The sequence below is a fragment of the Cryptotermes secundus genome, unplaced genomic scaffold (assembly GCF_002891405.2).
Source record: "Cryptotermes secundus unplaced genomic scaffold, Csec_1.0 scaffold142, whole genome shotgun sequence".
Lineage (NCBI taxonomy): Eukaryota > Metazoa > Arthropoda > Insecta > Blattodea > Kalotermitidae > Cryptotermes > Cryptotermes secundus.
In genome coordinates, this window is record NW_019743148.1 from 1,961,962 (window position 1) to 1,980,806 (window position 18,845).

At 37.9% G+C, this 18,845-nt stretch overlaps 1 protein-coding gene across 10 annotated transcripts in view; it reads left to right on the forward strand.

Moving 5' to 3' along the window:
• LOC111873731 (liprin-alpha-1) overlaps positions 1-18,845 on the forward strand; it is a 438,279-nt gene that overhangs the window by 382,758 nt on the left and 36,676 nt on the right. For 6 of the 10 annotated variants that reach the window (XM_023868665.2, XM_023868669.2, XM_023868668.2 and 3 more), the window contains 9 exons: positions 1,250-1,390; positions 3,993-4,070; positions 9,802-9,969; positions 10,929-11,048; positions 12,689-12,826; positions 14,624-14,780; positions 15,930-16,051; positions 16,150-16,262; positions 16,683-16,818. In XM_023868665.2, coding sequence (XP_023724433.1) covers positions 1,250-1,390; positions 3,993-4,070; positions 9,802-9,969; positions 10,929-11,048; positions 12,689-12,826; positions 14,624-14,780; positions 15,930-16,051; positions 16,150-16,262; positions 16,683-16,818 — 1,173 coding nt within the window. The remainder of the gene's footprint in view (positions 1-1,249; positions 1,391-3,992; positions 4,071-9,801; positions 9,970-10,928; positions 11,049-12,688; positions 12,827-14,623; positions 14,781-15,929; positions 16,052-16,149; positions 16,263-16,682; positions 16,819-18,845) is intronic. The other 4 variants (XM_023868666.2, XM_023868671.2, XM_033755185.1 and 1 more) reach the window with 3 other exon arrangements.

An 18,845-nucleotide genomic window follows, 5' to 3' on the forward strand; every position in this document is an offset into this window, starting at 1 on the left:
TATGTATTTAAGTTACTTGTTTAGGCAGTCAACACAGCATATAATTTTTCACGGAGATGAATGTTCAGATTATAGACTCTGGTTTGTGACATCATGTAACATTTTGAGGAATCCTATGTATGTGAGTTACATCATTCCTTGCAACCAGCCTGACCAATTCATCACTATACACATTTCAACTCCGATCAAGTTTCATCATGAAGATTCATACCTTCTGGAGTATAATGCTATGTGGTCTGTTGAAAGTCAGCTGACCTTTTGGAGGAACGTATCAGTTCAATCTTCAGTGCTGAGAAATAATCCCACAGATTGCACAGCATTATTTCTCAGAACCACTGCTGTGAGATGCTGTGGGGAGAACCTCAGATTTTACAGGTTCCATCATATCATCTCTCAAGGATTATGTCTCAAGATCTACCCTGGCTTCATTCTAGCACACATCTTTTATATTTTCCTATTATCTTCATGATACAAAATGAAGGGTACTCCTTGTGTATGGTGGAATTCATTTTTTTGCATGTATTCATCCTTAGGAGCTGGGATAGCATGGTCAGAACAGCAACTGGCTACTGGCTGGACAACCGAGCATTCAGGGTTCGAGCCCCAGCCAGACCAGCTCTGGGGTCCACCCAACCTCCTAGCCAATGAGTACTAGGAGCTCTTTTCCCGGGGGTAAAGCAGCCAGGGTGTGAAGTTGACCACTCACCTCCAGCTAGAGCCAAGGTCAAGAAAATGTGGATCTATACATCCAATCCCCCATACGCCTTCATGACATAGTGCTTAATTAGTTAAGCACAGGGGCAACTTTACCTACCTGGTGGGGTCAAGAATTTTCTCTTCTCTACGTTGTCCAGACTGGCTCTGGGTTCCACCCAACCTCCTATCCAATGGGTTTTGGGGGCTCTTTCTTCGGGGGTAAAGCGGCCGGGACGTGAAGCTGACCACTCACTTCCAACTAGTGCCAAGGTCAAGAAAATGTGGATCTATACATCCACTCCCCCATACGCTTCATGTCATAGTGCTTACTTTAAGCACAAGGACAACTTTACCTTATGTATCCATCCTTGCATTAAAAGAAATATATTTATTTCTTCACTTATTTGTTCACTCAACAGCAAACCTGTTGAAATGCGCACTTCCATCGCGTCCAGTATTTTCAGTTCTGCAGACTCATATTAATTCTCTCTGATGTCAGAGTTTGTTGAAACAAATAGAACCATTCTCTTAATATAGTTTCGGGCTCTTGCAGTTACAACAGTACAAAATGGGCCGCATCATTCCATCGGGGGATGACATGGTGAGCAGCAAACTGAAAGAAAATGGTCAGCAGGATCCATCAGAGGACATGAAGACTGGAGACCAAGGCACAATACACACCCCATTACCTAAGGTAGCCTAGTTTCATGTGATTATCTGTGACTTCATATCACATCATGGCCTCCATGTTTTATTTAACAGGTGCAGGAATAACAAGAGGTAACTATAGCATATTGGCACGTTTGGTCACTGCTATGTGAAAGCTTCTGTAGTAGAGAAACTACGTAAGATGGCTACACAGTTAATTTTATTTTTTTAGTCAAGGAAGGTGCAGTTGTGATTTTGTTTCTGATATGAGTCAGAATGTATTTCTGTTCTTTCAGTCAAACGTTACCCACCCTCAAAGATCTGTTTTAAAAGAATACATTCTGAATATAAATTATACATTTGACAGAGTGTGGTACTGCAGATTCATTTTGTAAAGAACTATAGAAATGAAGTTGCTTCTTTGTAAACTGAAGTACTAGATTGTATTTATTTTGAAATATATAAATTTATGCCCTAAAGTGAAATAAAATAAAATTGTATTTTAGATACTTTATACAAATTAAGAAAATAAAGACGCATGAATGAAGTAACCTTACAAAACAAAATCTTGTAAAGGTATTGGTTACCTTTGTTCATATACTAATTCACCTTGACAGATACTTTAAATTTCCTACCAGTTATCATTACATCATTGCTGTGTACCCGTTAGTCATCTCTCCTGATGCATGTGCTGGTCCCTTGTAGTCGACATGATGTTGCAACCTTGACCCTCAGTTGGAGCTCCACTTTTAACCCACCACTTGGCTGGACTCAAAGAAATGTAATTTTATTAATTGCATTTTACTGTGAAACTTGCACTTATTTTCCTGCATATTTATATAATGCTCATCCAGTCCACTTGGTCACTTAATATGTTCTTACCATTGAAGAACTCTTAAGATATGAAATGAGATATTCAGAGTTTTGTAATTAAGTGCATCTTTCAGGGAGGTGATTGGTTTGACTGGTTATCGGATATGTTAGAGATTAAGACCATTTCTGCCTGTTTGCCATATGAGGCAGATCCTTATGTCCTTGTCATATGTCATACATTTTCAGTTACACTTGCAGTTTGCATGACGTGTATACTTGAAACCCCGAATTATTGATCTATTTCTCTTCCTTCCCCATTAATGGAAGCTGATTTTGCATTTGTTAAAATGTGTTGTGCATGAAAAGCTATGTATATGCAAGTTTGTTCCTGAATGTTTCCCTTAAGAATGTACATACTTATTTATGCTGTGTGAGAACTACAGTGAACAGTTATGCATCATGAAACTTATGTAGTTACTTACACTGTTTGCACTAAGGCACAGTCACATTTTAGTGTATTAATTTATTTTCATTCCTTACTAATTTTGAACTGATCGGTTAATAAGAAGATATAAAACTTTGTTAATAAGTAAATTAAAAATAAAACATATTTAGGACTTACATATAATTGGAAACCATGACAGTATCACTTACATTTAAAAGTCAGATTTTTAAATGTATAAACAACAAACATAACTCCTGGCTAAAACTAAAGGCATAAGAGCTACAACAGAAGTCTGACTTGTTGAACTTTCTAGGTACTCTTACACGTTTAGCCTTTGAGATACCTTTCAGAGACCTGGAAATGCACAGTTTATAGTAGGGCCGAAAGAGTTAAACTACGGTAGCAGAACACAAATGTTCAGCACCACTTATCCCAAAACCATTAGGCACAGTCCACTTTCATTCTCATGACACCTCCCTTCTTCCAAGTGGACATTGCTTCTTTGTTTTGCCACTAAATTTCTGTATCCATTCCTTGTTGCCTTCATCCTAGCCATATGCTCAAATCATTAAATAAGGTCATTAAATGACCTGTATGTGTAATATTTGACTGAATTTAATTTCATGTTCTCCATATTTCTTGTTTGAACTAAAGCATTTGATTGTAGGGACTAAGTCCAGATTTTTCTTTCAAAGTTCAGATTACAGTTCGTGTTGCTTTCCTGTGTCTCCTTATTATTACTTATTGCAGCAGTGATCGAAAGAGGAGGTTCAGTTCAGACACATAATTAGGACAGTATCACTTGATTTGACAGTTGGTTGAAATAGAAATTGTTTGCTACTGACATCAATTTTATACTCTCATTTTGTTTATTGTAAAATATTGGGCAATTTTTATAAATTATTGGAAGTCTGTCAGATTTTGTAAAGGTGAAATTTATTAACCATGTATCGAATATTTGGGTAGCGACCAAGAATGGAACACTAACTTCTACAAACATTTCTAGTATTCCTTAACACTTCTAAATGATGAGTAATGGGTGGAATAGCCTCATGTAAATAAAATACAATACATTTCTGACAGATTGACGAACTACGTAAATCATGTACACAGCATAATGTGACTTGCCAGTTGTGTTTTAATTTCTTTTTTCGTGAAATGTAGCAAATAAGGTTGTTATTATTATTGTTGTTTTCAAATAGAGGCAAGTGTGTGAACTTGGTTTAAGATCCATACATTATGTATTATTATTGCAGTATTTCTGATTATATTGATTTCTTTAATTACACAGTAGTACTTGTTTGTTCACTTTTTAAGTTTTTTTTTGTTATTGTGCGTGCCTGAGAGTGTTGTAATGAGTGTGACATTGTGCCTTGTTTCTTGCACGCAGCGTCTGTCTAATGGTGCCATCGAGCCTGACTCAGATGTGGCACGAGTCCTAGAGCTCCAGAACACAGTAGACAAGCAGGTGAGTCCCACACAACACAATAAAACTGGTAAAGTTTATAATTTTATTTATTTTGTGTTGTGTTGTATACAGTATGGATCAAAATCCAACAGCTGCATCGCCTCTTCTCGGCTTCATGATTAATAATATTAATTGACTTGTTATATTTGTAAATACAATTTTCATTTCATCTAATAGTGTACTTTGATGTATAATTTTATTCTGAGAATCCTTCAGGGTATACGTATATTAAAGTCAGTATACACACTTCTTCTTTTAATTACAGTGTAATTTGCATTACATTTAGTAAGTACACATTCACATTTCTGTAGCTTTATGCCTCCCTATTCAGCCAGCCAGCTACTTTATAACATGTCTCCCAGTGTTTCATGTGAAACACATGTTCAAAAATAGAATATACACATAATGCAGTTCTTGTTTCATTGAAGTTTCATTTTGTTTTTTCCTGTTCAACTTATTGTTATTATGCATAACATGTCAGTTTTCTACAGTGCTGTTAGTTATGACACTTAGCAAGAGATACATTGGTTAATGCAGGAAGTATGTGCTGCTATTGGAAAGTTCCCAAACTAGGTAAAAAAAGAAATGCAGGCTAAATTTACTCAATTTTATCTGCCATCTCCTTGGGAATGTATATGGCGATCCCATCGTTTTTAACACGCTTCAAAAGTACCGAGGAAGTTATATTCCTTAATGCTGTCGAGTACCGCTTGCGATTCACTTTAGATGGAAGACACTGTTTCAAAATGTCATCCCTTCAGTTTCATTTTCAATTTGGTTAACAGAGTGAAATCACAGGAGGCTAAGTCCGGTGAATAGGAAGGATGGGGAATGATAGTCATGTTGTTGTTCGTTACAAACTCTGTGGTTTTCAGGGACGTGTGGGCAGGCGCGTTTTCGTGATGAAGGAGCCCATTGTGGTTACACCAAAGTTCCAATCCTTTTCGTTGCACATTTTCTCTCATGCTTTTCAAAACGTTACAGTAAAAGTCAGAGCTGACCATAGTGTTAGAAGGAACAAATTCACAGTGAACAGTCCCTTTCACATCGAAAGAAACAGTGAGCATGCTCTTTGTGGAACTCTGGATCTGCTGCACCTTTTTTGCTCTTGGTGATTGTGGGCTCTTCCACTGCAATGATTGTTACATTGTTTCTGGATCATAACCGTAAATCCAACCTTTGTCACCCATTTTGATCTAGAGATAAAAGTTAGCCTCGTTAGCCTTCTCTTATAGATCAAGAGAGACATTTATGCACCACTGCTTTTGATCATTTGTCAAGAGTTGGGAAACAAACTTCACGGTATGTTAAAATTTTCTGTTAAGGTCTACTGTCAAACTCCATAACTGATCCAAACAGTGTCTGCGAGCTCATGGATTGATTATCAGTGGTCTTCGTGGATGAGTTCTTTAATTTTTTTGACATTTTCTGTCGTTTTGCCAGTGCTTGGTCTCACTGAATGTTCGTCATCTTCAACTGACACTCGAACAGCCTTCTTTCACCAAGGCCGTTACAACAGTAACAGTCAAGGAACTTTCTGATAGCAGAAGTTGGTAACTACCTTCATACCACAACTTCCTTTTAAATTTAGGATGAAAAGGAGCTGTGGCATGATCATAATAATGGCCCATTTATGCTTCTGTTTCTTGTAACTGGAGTGTGTACCTTTTTTTTTTATGGGAAGAATGCAAATTTCAGTATTATTGTCTTCCTCCTTAATAATGGTTATTTTTAGTGCAATAATAAATTGTTTTATTGAAATATATTATTTGAGCTTTATGTATAAACACATAACTTAATAAAGAAACTGGCAACATTTGTCCGTCAGCTGCAAGTTTGGTGTGTGCAAGTATCTGGAAATTAGAGTTATTGCAACATAAGGACAATAGAGTAATGGTGTTTGGAAGTAAGTATTTGTGACCAGTATTTACTGAAAAATGTGATTTTCATGGAATAGCAACATTATTTTTTTAAATGATTGTGATTAAAGTGGATTGTGCTAAATGGAGCATGCTACAACATAATGAGATTTTTTAGTTATATTATCTTAGGTGTTACTTTCTTTAGAAAGATCTCTGGTCTTGCAAAGTTCGTCAGAATTGATGTGTTATATGCATTTGCTGTGTCATTTCTCTTTCTCTAGCTCTCACTTGGTTACTTATGCATTGAATAAAGTAGTAGTGACTGACTGTGTGTTATTAATTATTTATCATGAACTAAGATTACAAAGAATGCATGTAGTCTTATACAGAATGGATATAAAGATGTATGTCAGAGAGTAAGTTAAATGGAAAAAATATTAAAACCTACAAACATCTGCTCTAAAGAATGTTTTCATGTTGAAGGTTGAGAAAGGAGTTTTTCATAGTTGCCATTTTTAGGTTAGTTGCATTACAAAAGAAACTCTAAGGATTGCTAAAACAGAGCAGCTTACAGAAGTGAAAGACAATTTATGAACACAAGTTGAAGAATATAACTATGCCAAAGATTCATAATTGTAAGGATGTCTTCTCTATAATTTCATGTTCGAAGCCTTATTTCTTACAAAATAGCTATATTGAAAACTGCAAAAAACTATGGACATATTTTATGTAAACTCATAAGATAATTAATTTCATTCCCTGTGCCTGATGAATGAAATGTTCTTCTAAGTGACATTTGAGTTATACCCCAGATATAATTTGTGGGGAAATTAGGGTTATGAGGTGCAGATGGAGCTTAAATATGGCTTCAACATAGTTTATGTAATATGGGAGATGAAATGGAACAGATTTTAATATTTTCAGAACTGAAATATTATTTTGAATCAAAATCGTGTGCACTGTACATCATAGCTGTTTTTTTTAATTGAATCTTTATTTTTGTACAAATCATTGTGTCTATTCTCTTCACTGGCAGTTACATACTGTGCATGCAAATGCTCATAGAATTGTGCTTCTGGTTGTAAAATTATGAAGTAAAGGTTTTATGCACAGTTTGATCATATAGAGGGGTCCAAAAAAATGTACTCACTCTTTGATAGTCAATATCTTTGGAACAAAATGACATGTAGTTACAATTCTTGCGCGGAGAGAGAGAGAGAGAGAGAGAGAGAGTCATTGTATGTGTTCGAAGTGACCACCATCAGCGGCTAAACACCATCGATGCCGCTGAACTGCTGAGTGAACTACGGCCGTCAGTGTGTCCAGTGTGATGGCTGCACACGACGCTTCGATGGTTTCTCTTAGCACATTCAGTGTGTCGATAAACTTCATCCTTCGCGGTTCCCCATAGGTAGAAGTCGAGAGGTGTTAGGTCTGGAGACCGTGGTAGGTACTCAATAGCACCTCTTTGACCTATCCCTCGTCCAGGTAGAGAGTCATCCAAGTACACCCTGACATCTCGATGGTAGTGATGTGAAGCACCATCTTGTTGTAGGTAAATTCTCACATCTCCAAACACTTTCGCGTGCACACTGATTCTCAGATTTTTGTGGTGATCATGTAAAGTGTTGCAACACCAAAGCACTGGAAGCTGGACTTGTTACTATCCGTGGTCATCCAGATCTTTGCTTATGCACATCATGAACAGTACCGTCGGCTTCAAATTTATCCTGAATACGGGCAATTGTTCGACGTGTTGTTGGCTGAGTTCCAAACTCATTCTGCCATTGTCATTGTACCTCTTTAATGTTTTCATACTTCCAGTACCACTTCAATACAGCCTTGCGTTGCTCAAGGAACAACATTTTAGCCATTTAGCACGCGGCACGACACTCATGTGACTCATGTGACCTGCGCGATCTGTTGAGAAAATTTACACTACACTACTGCGCAAGAATTGTAACTACATGTCATTTTGTTCCAAAGATATTGACTATCAAAGAGTGAGTACATTTTTTTGGACTCCCCTGTGTAATACAGTATATTCTTTTATTAAGTAAATAGATTCTGTGGTCCACAGTTTGAAGCTTCACCACATTCTGTATGAATAGCTTGTCATTCTAAGGGTCTTAACACACCACATACAAGGAGCATATGTAAGTTCCAAAGTGTAGTTGTATTTATACTGCGGAATGTGCTGATTGTGTTTTCGTCACATTATTTTTGTAAAAAGTAGTAATAGCCAGATTTTTCTAGCAGAAAGTGGGTTTATGTGTGTGCTCATGTGTGGGTAGGCAAACTTATGCTGTAACACTATTGTGATAAGCTCTTGCTTTAAGAGATCTGAGTTGTGTGCAGGTTTTAATCACAGGTGCTATCCTTGCAGTGAAGTTCCCTGTAACCAGAAGTGCTGCAGATATTCTTGACACATGATCTTCCAGTTGCCTTTCTAGTTCGGCTGCTCTTACACCCATCTAGCACACAATCTTCAGAACCAAGTTATATAATGACTGTTTCTATAGAGCCATTGTGTATTCAAATCTTGTCAAGCTGTAAGGCTTAATAACATTATGAATGTTTGCATCTGCAGTGATAGAAGTGCATGGTTTTCCAAGTCTTAAATTTTTCTTCACATTCAGAAGTCTCTTAAATCCTTGTTTGAATAAATGTAAGCATAGTCCCTTATATTTAACAATGAAGTTAAGTCATGAACAGTCTATACACTGCCTAAAATTTGCTGTTTTTTTTTTCTTTCTTTCTTTCTTTCTTTCTTTCTTTCTTACTTTCACTTTGTTCAGTTTTTATGCGAAAGTGTGTCTACCAGTGCTCAGGATTACAAATGTCAAAAATTCAGAATGTTCACAGTGCTTCCTAATGCATAAGTCTGTGTTCAGTTTGTTTTCTGTATATACAAAACATAATGTGCAGTTTCTAATATAGAATAGAAATTTGTGCCAACCAAGAAGCATACAGGACTTTTCTTCTCTTTTCTTTTTGTTATGAAAAATAATTGTAAATGCAAGAAAGTCTAGGCAATACCCATCCAGCCATTGAATGCCATCTGTTGATTGCATTTGTAATAATGTGCAAAGTATTGTGGATAATGAAACTGATGCTGACATTTGCTTCATCCAGAGAATTCGTCATTGAGGCTAATAATTTCTTCCTTTCACGTATTTCTGTACTATCTCTCTTAAGAATATATGGTTATTATATTGGTATTTTATATTCCTCATCTTCTTCTCTTTAAGCTTCAGTTTTATTTCATTGAATTTAGTTTTATATTAAGGTAATTCATAGAGAGATAGGATGGGGTGGCATGAACTGGAATGATCTGGCTCAGGATATTGACCAGTGGAGGGCTCTTGTGAGCACTGTAATGAACCTTCAGATTCAATAAAATGTTGGGAAATTCTTGAGTAGCTGCTCAACTGGCCACTTCCCATGAAGGGCTCAGCTCCAGTTGGTTAATTTTATTCCGCATTTTATTCCATTAGGTGTCAGTGTTGAAGGCTCATAACAAAATACTTAGTTAAGGAAATGAAGAGCAGTATATGAAATATGTGTGATAACAATGTCTGTAATTAGAAAATATTAAAAGTATTAATAAAAATCTCTCATTTACTATTAAAATATAGAGATATCTGAAGCTATATGTTATTACACAGTCAGGCTGTCTGAGCTGACCAATCTGTTTTCATATCATTTTATAAATTAGTGTGTGTGCTTTTTTTTTTGTCAGTTAATTTTCCTCAGCATTAAGGTTTTTTATGGGAGCTTGTTGTATCTGCCTACCTCTCCTGTTACAGTTAATATTGTTCAAATTAAATGGACAAACTTTCTGAAGAAAATGCTATACATCTGTGCAGGCTACAGAGCTGAGTACGTGGCAGAGACGAGTTTCGGAACTAACGGGTAGAATCTCAGAATTAGAGGAAGCTCTAGCCAAGACTCAGAAAGAGCTGCTCAAGGCACAGGAGGCCAACGCTAAATTGCAGCGGGATCTGCGTGAAAATGTGGCACAGAAAGAGGACCAGGTGCGATTATTTAATTTGATACTACTCTAGTCTGTATTTTCTTTTATATGGTGTTTTGTAAAACATGTATTAGGTATGAAATTTGCAGTAGCTGGAAGCACACACCATAAACACAAACTGTAAAGAAGCCCTTGTTCTTGCAGGGAGTTATACGCCAGTCATTCACCTCTGCCCTAGTCCCTAAGCGACTGGGTGATAATAAAAATTATGAATATTATCTATAACTTGCATTGACATTGGAGCTATAATTGTAATATAGTAAACAGCATATCCATATATGATATTTGTATTTTCTTGTGGTAGTTTTAATTTGCTCATGTCATGAATTATGAATATATTAATACTAGCATTTTGTGCAGACATTTTAGTCACTCTGAATAAATTACTGAAACTTAATTGTAGCTATTGTTTTACATGAGTGTGAAGCTTTTTCTCTCTCACCCTGAGGGATGAATATGGATTGAGGGTGTTATGATGTTTCTTGTACTGTATTATAAGTAGTCGATCTAGTCCCGACTATTTTTTTCTGTTCAGATGACATGTGATAACTCTTGAGGAATAACATGGCTTAGGTTTAGAGCTGTGTTGCTGCCCCTCCTGATATTCCTCCCAGCACTCTACTCCTGTCTCTCCTCCTCAGCTGTGGTATCAATTCACATGGAATTACATGATGATCTGAGGCGATTACAAGAAACCTCAGAAGTTAGTTCATTATTGATCAGAAATCTTCAGTCTTTCAATAAATTTACATTTAAAAAACATTAGAATACTGAGGTTTGGTAATGCTGTTATTAATAATATACAGCACTTTAAATTTGAAATGAAATGCATTGTATATGAATGTTCAAGTTAGGTTATTTAGAAAGATACTATTATTATAATTCACCCTCTTTCGCTTTTCCATAATCACAGTTGTCATTATCTGCTGAGTATGTGTAGCTGATTGTTTGTTCCTATAGGAGGAACGTATTGCTACCCTTGAGAAGAGGTACCTGAATGCACAGCGTGAGTCGACTTCTCTTCATGATCTAAACGAAAAGTTGGAGCAGGAACTCCAACACAAGGAAGCACAACTCAAGGTAGACACATGGATGTACAACATCATACTGTGGCTGTAACAGAAATAATCTTCTTATTTCTTTACACTTCATATAATAGGATTGATCAAAAATATCTTCCCAGTGACAAGTATAAACAAACTGTAAAGTCATTCTGGTATTTAGGTTTCCTTGACTGTGGCTTAATGTCTGGCTTCAACTTTCAGAATTCCACCACTTAGAATATCGAAAGTTTTCCATTTTGGCAAACTTTGCCCTTGCCATCTTTAGTATTAATGACTTGGGGGAGGGGTTGTGACTCCAGGCACCCCAACATCAAGTTCTCCATGAACATGGAAATGGATCAGATGTTACTGTTTTTGAGTGTCCTGGTTAGTAGATGCCTGGACAACTCCCTGGTGTATGCTGTCTGTAGAGAACCCACCCACACAGACAGATACTGAAGAAGACAAGCATTCACACAATCCAGAAACTGTTTAACAAAAGGCATCCCACTTCAGGTCCACCGGTGACAGACAACCCATAACTTGTAAAACCTGAGTTTACAAGATCCCTTGCATGCATGATTAAGTGTATGTTGGCTCAGTGGGTTGCCACTTGTCCAGTAGGATTTTGAGAACACATCAAAGACACCAGACTTAGAGAACCAGTGATCGGCAGTAGCCAAACATTGTGCGCATACAAAACACAGCATTGACTTTGACAACTCAGAGGTCATAGCCAACACCAGGCCCTACCATGCGTGCATTATCAGGGAAGCTGTCAAAATAAGACTGAATAAAGCTTGGCTTCACCCCCCCCCCTCAGAATTACCACTGAGCTATCTTACTGAACTCCCTTTCCTGTCCACACGGGAAGGGCGGAGAAGTAGAAGGAATGCTGGTGGTGGTGATGACAATGATGAGGATGATGACTGATGGCAATGGTGGTGGTGGTGATGATGATGGTGATGGTGATGATGGAAAACGAGAAAAGAAGAGATGAAAAACATCTTCCATCATCCCCTTTCGTAAATACAGGTTCACTGGGTGGGACATTTTTATTCACATCTCAGGACCACCTGGTCACCAAAACATTTTTTAATAATTTCCCTTCAAGTTTACCTACACTCCATAACATTTCCCATTACGTATTTTCACTAACAGTATGGTCCCTCCTTATTGGTTAGCATCGCAGTCTGCTGCTCATCCAGTCATAGCTTCATGTCTGACAATGCCTAATGCAAGCGCTATATAAGAATTGCCAGAACCCCCTGTAAAGTCATTAATCCTGAAGATGGTAACTCCAGTGATTTCTAAAACAGTGGAAAGCCTCCAACATTCTACATGGCATATTACTGAAAGTCAAAGACACATTAAACTCTAAATTGCCTGCAATAGAAGGCCCAAAGAATGCGGAGTTAAACATGAATTTAATGGTTCCAGAAATGGTGGGCTAGTTCTTGAGTGGTTCAGTGACTGTCCACTTCCAAAGATTTCTTCTGCTTGTAGATGGGTGATTGCTTGGATTTTTTAAGTGTTGAATTCAGGCAGTGTTCAAGAAATCTACTGCACGCGTTTGATAGGTATATTAACACAGGAATCAGAGAAAAGGGAGGGTTCCACATAGAGGAGAAGGAGGCTGTAGCCCAAGGAATCTGTAGTTGATTGACCTGTTAACAGCTGCAGGAGGAGAAGATCCGAGCAATCCAGGAGAAGCTAGAGCTCTCTGAACAGAAGTTGGCTCAGTTTGCTAAGCTGCCAGAGATGGAGGAGGAGCTAAAGCAGAGGATGGAGGCCCTTACGCAGGTGAGGGTGCAGGTACGCTACAGTGATGTCACAAGTCAATGTCGTCTGTCTTTGTCTATTTCCCCTTGTACAGCATGATTTGGCCCACTTATTATTTTATAATAGTCTAACTTAGCGCTGCATAAAAATTGTATAAGCACTTCAATTTCACGAGACATTAACATGTCATTATTGTTATTAAAATACTGTTATTCTTTGCTGCAAGAATACTTGTTACTGAAGTTGTGACACATTGTGCTTAATTCTTATATTTTACATTAATGTAGATAGATGACCTAATTTTTCTTCTTATGTCAGTATGCAGTTTTATTCATTAAAGTCGTTCGTAATCATATTTCTTGTTACATAAAGAAAAAATTAATTATTCTTAGAAAATAATGTAAAAAATTTGCTTCGCTTAGTGGGGGGTGGAGTCCAATTGGGTCCACTCAGCATGGCAGCCACGGATTGGCCTATTGTAGCCTGCCCCGGGTGATTATGATGATGGAGAATTTGGTGAATGAAGATTGGCAGGGGAAACCGAAGTACTCAGGGAAAACCCGCCTCAGCGCCACTTTGTCCACCACAAATCCCACTTGACCAGACCCGGGATCGAACCGGGGCCGCCGCGTTGGGAAGCCACTGACTAACCGCTTGAGCTATGGCGCGGCCTAGAAAATAATGTATTTATAACCTCTGTATGTAGTACTAGCATCCTTTTAATATTCTGTGCATGAGTTGATGTTTCACATTGGTAACATTATTGTTTACATTTCTGTGCATGCATTTAATTGCTGTTGATGTTCAGACAGTAGTAATTTTTGTGACCACCTTATATTTGATCAGTTATATCTTAGCAAGTACTGATTATTTAAATAAACCAGTGTGGTATATAAATACGAGGGTTGGAACTTTAATAGTGGTCACACTGCTGTAGAGACGCCATGCAACGGAAGCAAATAATGTCGCTTATACCACAATTTAGTTACATACCTACCTTACCTCAGAGCAAATGGACTCTTCCTTCCCACATCACACGCATGCGCAGTGACGAGAAGAACAGAGCCTCGTGTTAGCTGGCGGTCTAATGTAGTGTTGTCAGAATGTTTTCGAAAGAGGAACAATGGAGTTGGATAAAGATTGAATGTGCAAGAGGCTGTACAGCACGACAGTGTCATCAAGGTCTTCGAGAGGCTTGCAGGAAATCTGCATTGCCTTACAGAACAGTGGCAAAGCTAAGGTTTCGCTACATGTTTCAGCCACTAACGGCCATCATCAGGCAAACACATATTAACAAACATATACCATTGAACTGCTGTACATTAGATTGGATACAATGTTATTAATCATTTAAAATACTTTGCGTAAAAATACAATAAGTCAGATTATATAAAAACTAAAAGTTATTGTATAAAACAAGATAAAACTTAATTGATGTTATACAACATCGAATNAAACACCTGGGCATGAGAAAAATTTCATCACTATGGGTTCTGCATGATTTGACAGAAATGCAGAAATGGCTATGATATGACATTGCTCGTANTATAATTAATTGTATAGTTGGTGCCTCATCTTATGAAGAATTGTCCATGCTCTATGGAAAGTAAACAACAGTCGTTGGACTAATAGAATGCCATTGAAAGTCACATCAGTTGGTGGCATAGAATTATAGTATAGCAAACACACGAATACCATTCACTGTAATGTCTTAAATTTCTGTTGGTATTTTAGTATATCTATCATGCTTCCTCTTGCTGCCATTAATTTTGCACTGCTGGGTTTGTGTTGTAAGTCATTGAGAGTTTGGGTGTCTCTCTGATGTGACAGGCACAAGAACGGCATGGGTCAGCTGAGGATCGCATCCAAAGGTTAGAAGCTCAACTGGAAGAGAAGAATGCAGAATTGGTGCGACTCAATCAGAGGCTCAAGATGAATGAGGAGCACAACACAAGGCTATCCTCCACTGTCGACAAACTGCTGTCAGGTCAGGCACTCAGCACTTCAGGTCTTCTCTTTCCTTCTGAATACATTAACTCCTTTATTTATTAAGGAGACACTTTCATTAAAAGTAAGTGGTTAAACAAATGTCTGTATATTTCTTTTTAATTTTAAGAGAGTACTCAGAGATGTAGTGACCTGAGATAATATATAAAAATGCTGTCTTTCCATAAAAGGGTGCCAGCATTCCAAATTTAGATTTTTTATATTACAAGAGGGAACAACAATATAAATTGTGATTTAAAAACAGAGATATATATTTTCTGAGGGTGTATGCCAATTTGTAGGTTGCAGATGGTACAAAACATTGCTATGGCTGATAGACAGTTCACTTTGAATATGCTGTGTTAATCTGATTGAAGATATGATATGCTATCGAAAGTACCTGGACTGTTACTGCCTTAGTGAAAGAAGATGAGAGGGGGGGGCCAAGGTCACACTTCTGCAAGCCTATTGCATCAGTCTGCCATGTAACACCACACTGTGAACATGCATTTTTTTTACACAAGTGCTTTTTTCATTTTGTCTGCAGTAGATGGAAAAATTGATCAGCATGTGTGCATCAAGTTTTGCGTGAAGCTTGGTAAATACACTACCAAATAACTTTAAATGCTTTGTGAGTCTTTTGGAGAACATTCTTTAAATCAAACAGTGGTTTTTGAATGGCATACAGAATTCAAGGATCGTTGAATGTTGCTTGAAGATGACGAACGTTCAGGGTGACCAAGCGCTGACAAAACGACAGAAAATGTCGAAAAAAATTTGAGATCTCATCCACGAAGACCGTCACCAGACAATCATGAGCTCGCAGACACTGTTGGGATCAGTTTTGTAGTTTGCCAGGAGACCTTAACAGAAAATTTGAACATGCACTGCATTGCCACGAAGCTTGTTCCCCGACTCTTTGACAGAGGATCAAAAGCAGCGACGCATAAACGTGCATCTTGAGCTACGAGAGAAGACTAAGAAACACCAAAATTTTATCCCTAGGATCGTAAAGGGTGACAAAAGATTGATTTACTGTTATTATCCAGAAACAAAGCAGCAGGCCATCCTCAGGCCAGTTTTGGGTAATTTCAGTGTATATGTTTATTTTACTTTGCCTCAAATAAATTTCCATGTTTCCTCTTTCTAGAATCCAATGAGAGGTTACAGGTCCATCTGAAAGAAAGAATGCATGCATTAGAAGAAAAGAATGCTCTCACACAAGAACTTGAGAAGACAAGAAAAGTTGCAGAAGATTTGCAAGGGGAAAAGGTAAAAAAAAAATACATTTTTACAGTTTAATAAGACAATTTTGTATATAAATTTATTTGAATTATTAATTTTATTTCTTATATTTTGTATTGTTTCAGGGTGACATTGTCAAAGAGTTGGGCAAAGCAAGGCTAGAAATTGACAATGTTAAGCGGCAGATGTTGCAGCAAGAAATTGCCTTTAATATTCAACAGACTGATGCATTAACAAGGTTTGTCATTATAATTATAAGAGTATAATTATTGGAGCTAGTAGTAGCAGTAGTAGTAGTTAGTAGCAGCAGTGGCAGTGGTCATATCATCATCATAGTTGTAATTATCACCACCACCACCACCACCACCACCACCACCACTGCTGCTGCTGCTGCTGCTGCTTATTTTACTTGTGCTACAATCATTCCTACCCTGTGTCATTACATGTGTTTAATATCAAATAGAGGAGACCAGAGAGTCTCATTAGTTTGACAATGTTTTGAAAGAAGTGTTATGTGTATATTCCTGATAAAATCATTTTCAGTTTGTTGATGCACGCTTAGTTTTATTATTTTGATTTGTCCTGTCCAGCTTAAGCCTTCTGTTATATATACTTACTGTCTACCTCCAAAAGGTTGTAAGATGTTCCTTTCTTGCAGGAGCCTATCTCCAAATGCTGTGACAGATCCTAGCAGTTTTGTGCGGAGTTCAAGTCACACAAGTTTTGACACTCACTCTTTGCCACGTAGGCCGCAAAAAGGTAGAGTGTCAGCCTTGGAGGATGACCCCACTAAGGTACAGTATTGTCCTAAGTGCCTCATCATAGAGTTAACTTTTATAGGGATTATCATGTCTGATGCTGGAATTAAGGACCACCTCTGTGTTCTAGTGGTCAGAGTTCCTGGCTTCAAATCCAGAGGTCCAGATTCAATTCCCGGCTATACCAGATTTTTTCTGAGAAGTAGTGGGTCTGGAACGGGGTCCACTCAGCCTCATGATGATAATTGAAGAGCTATTTCAAGGAAATAGCAGCTCTGGTCTTGAAAACCGAAAATTAATGGCCGTGGGGATTCGTTGCGCTGACCAAGCGACACCCTTTATCCACTAAATTTGGCACTAAATTCGCCAACAAGCGGCAGTTGCTCGGTCAGTATAGTTCGCTTGTGGACTAAAATCATAGAGCTCACGGAGCTGGAATTAAGAATTTGTGGAGCATTAGTTCAACTCCCCCTTTGTGCCATCATGGTGTATACTTAGGCACAACAGTACTTTACCTCTGTCTTATAGGGAGGCTCTTACCTTTGTCGAAAATTGGTGGCTCTGTGCTCCATGGTGAGTGGTGCACTGCTGGCTGTGAAGCACATACAAATTTTGCCAATGAATCAGCATGCCTGATGGCTGTTGGCATTTGGAATTAGGGGAAGTTATTAACTTTGTGGACCGCTTGACAGCATTATGTTTCAAGGCGAATGGTTAATACATGGGAATTCCTTTATTATTAACCAGCAATGGGCATCAGTTATCAGCTCCATTAGCCATTTGTTCTCATTTACAGTTAGGGGGCAGTTTGTCCCATGATAGTGCAATATACTTTAGAACAACGTGTATCTCAGCATGACACCTACATGAAATACGGATCTGCTAGAAAGTGTCAGCAAAAATTACGACATAAATTTCATGATGAAAGAGTTCCCTGTAGACAAGACACAAAAACATAAGTGCCAAGTGCATACAGAGGAAACGTTAAATGACAGAATTGAACATACACCTAGAAAATCTCTGAAACATCTATTCAAGAGACTGGAGAGTCAGAGTCTAATGCAGGAAGGGCTGCTGAAGCTTACCCTATAAGACAAGAGTAATCCATGTCTTGCAGCTGTTCAATCCAGCTAGCAGAGTTCATTTTCGCAATTGGTTTGTACAGTCTATTGTCAAAGGTGAGATCAATCTGCAGTTGACATTCTTTTCTGATGAAACATGATTTCACTTGCAAGGATACACAAATATGCAAAATAATCACTACTGGAGTTCACAGAATCCACATCTAGCCATCTAACCCATGAATCCTACTCCATCCAGTGAAAGCTGATGTCCAGTGTGCTGTAAGTGCAAGAAGGATTGTTGAACCTGTGTTTTTTAATGAAACATTTAATTGCGAAAAATATATACAGGTCATTCTTTCCATAATTAACAGAAGAAAAAACACTCTATAGCTGGTTTCAGCAAGACTCAGGTACAGCTGACACTTCACGTATGTCTATGCAGGCTTTGTCCGATGTCTTCGGTGACAGAATTTTCAGCAGTGGTATTTGGCCATCACATTCACCTGATCTTACAGAGTTTACAACAGTAACCCCTGGATGGCAGATAAACTAGAAGAAAATGTTTTTAAGGAAATTGCAAATATTCATGCAGAGAAGTTTCAGAGGGTAAATCAAAACCTCTTCCGCTGGTGCATTGAATGTCTACATGTAGAGGGACACTATTTTCAACACCTCCTGTAATTTGTGAATTGTAACTACTTCGTTCCGAATGTTATTAGCCGGCAGGCATATTGATTCATTGGCAATATTCGTATGCCCCTTGCGGCATGTGGTGCACTGGTCACTGTGAAGCACAGAGCCATGAACCAGTCAACAGTCAACAAAAGTAAGAACCTCCATTCATCTGCCAGCTTGAAGTCTGTATTGTTAATTAGTGTGCAAAGACATTTTCAGTAAGTTCCATGACCAGACATTAATGCAAGGATAGGCAAAATATAGTCCATTGACTGGATTTATTCCATTATAAAAACTTGATAATCAGTGAAGGTTTATTAATGG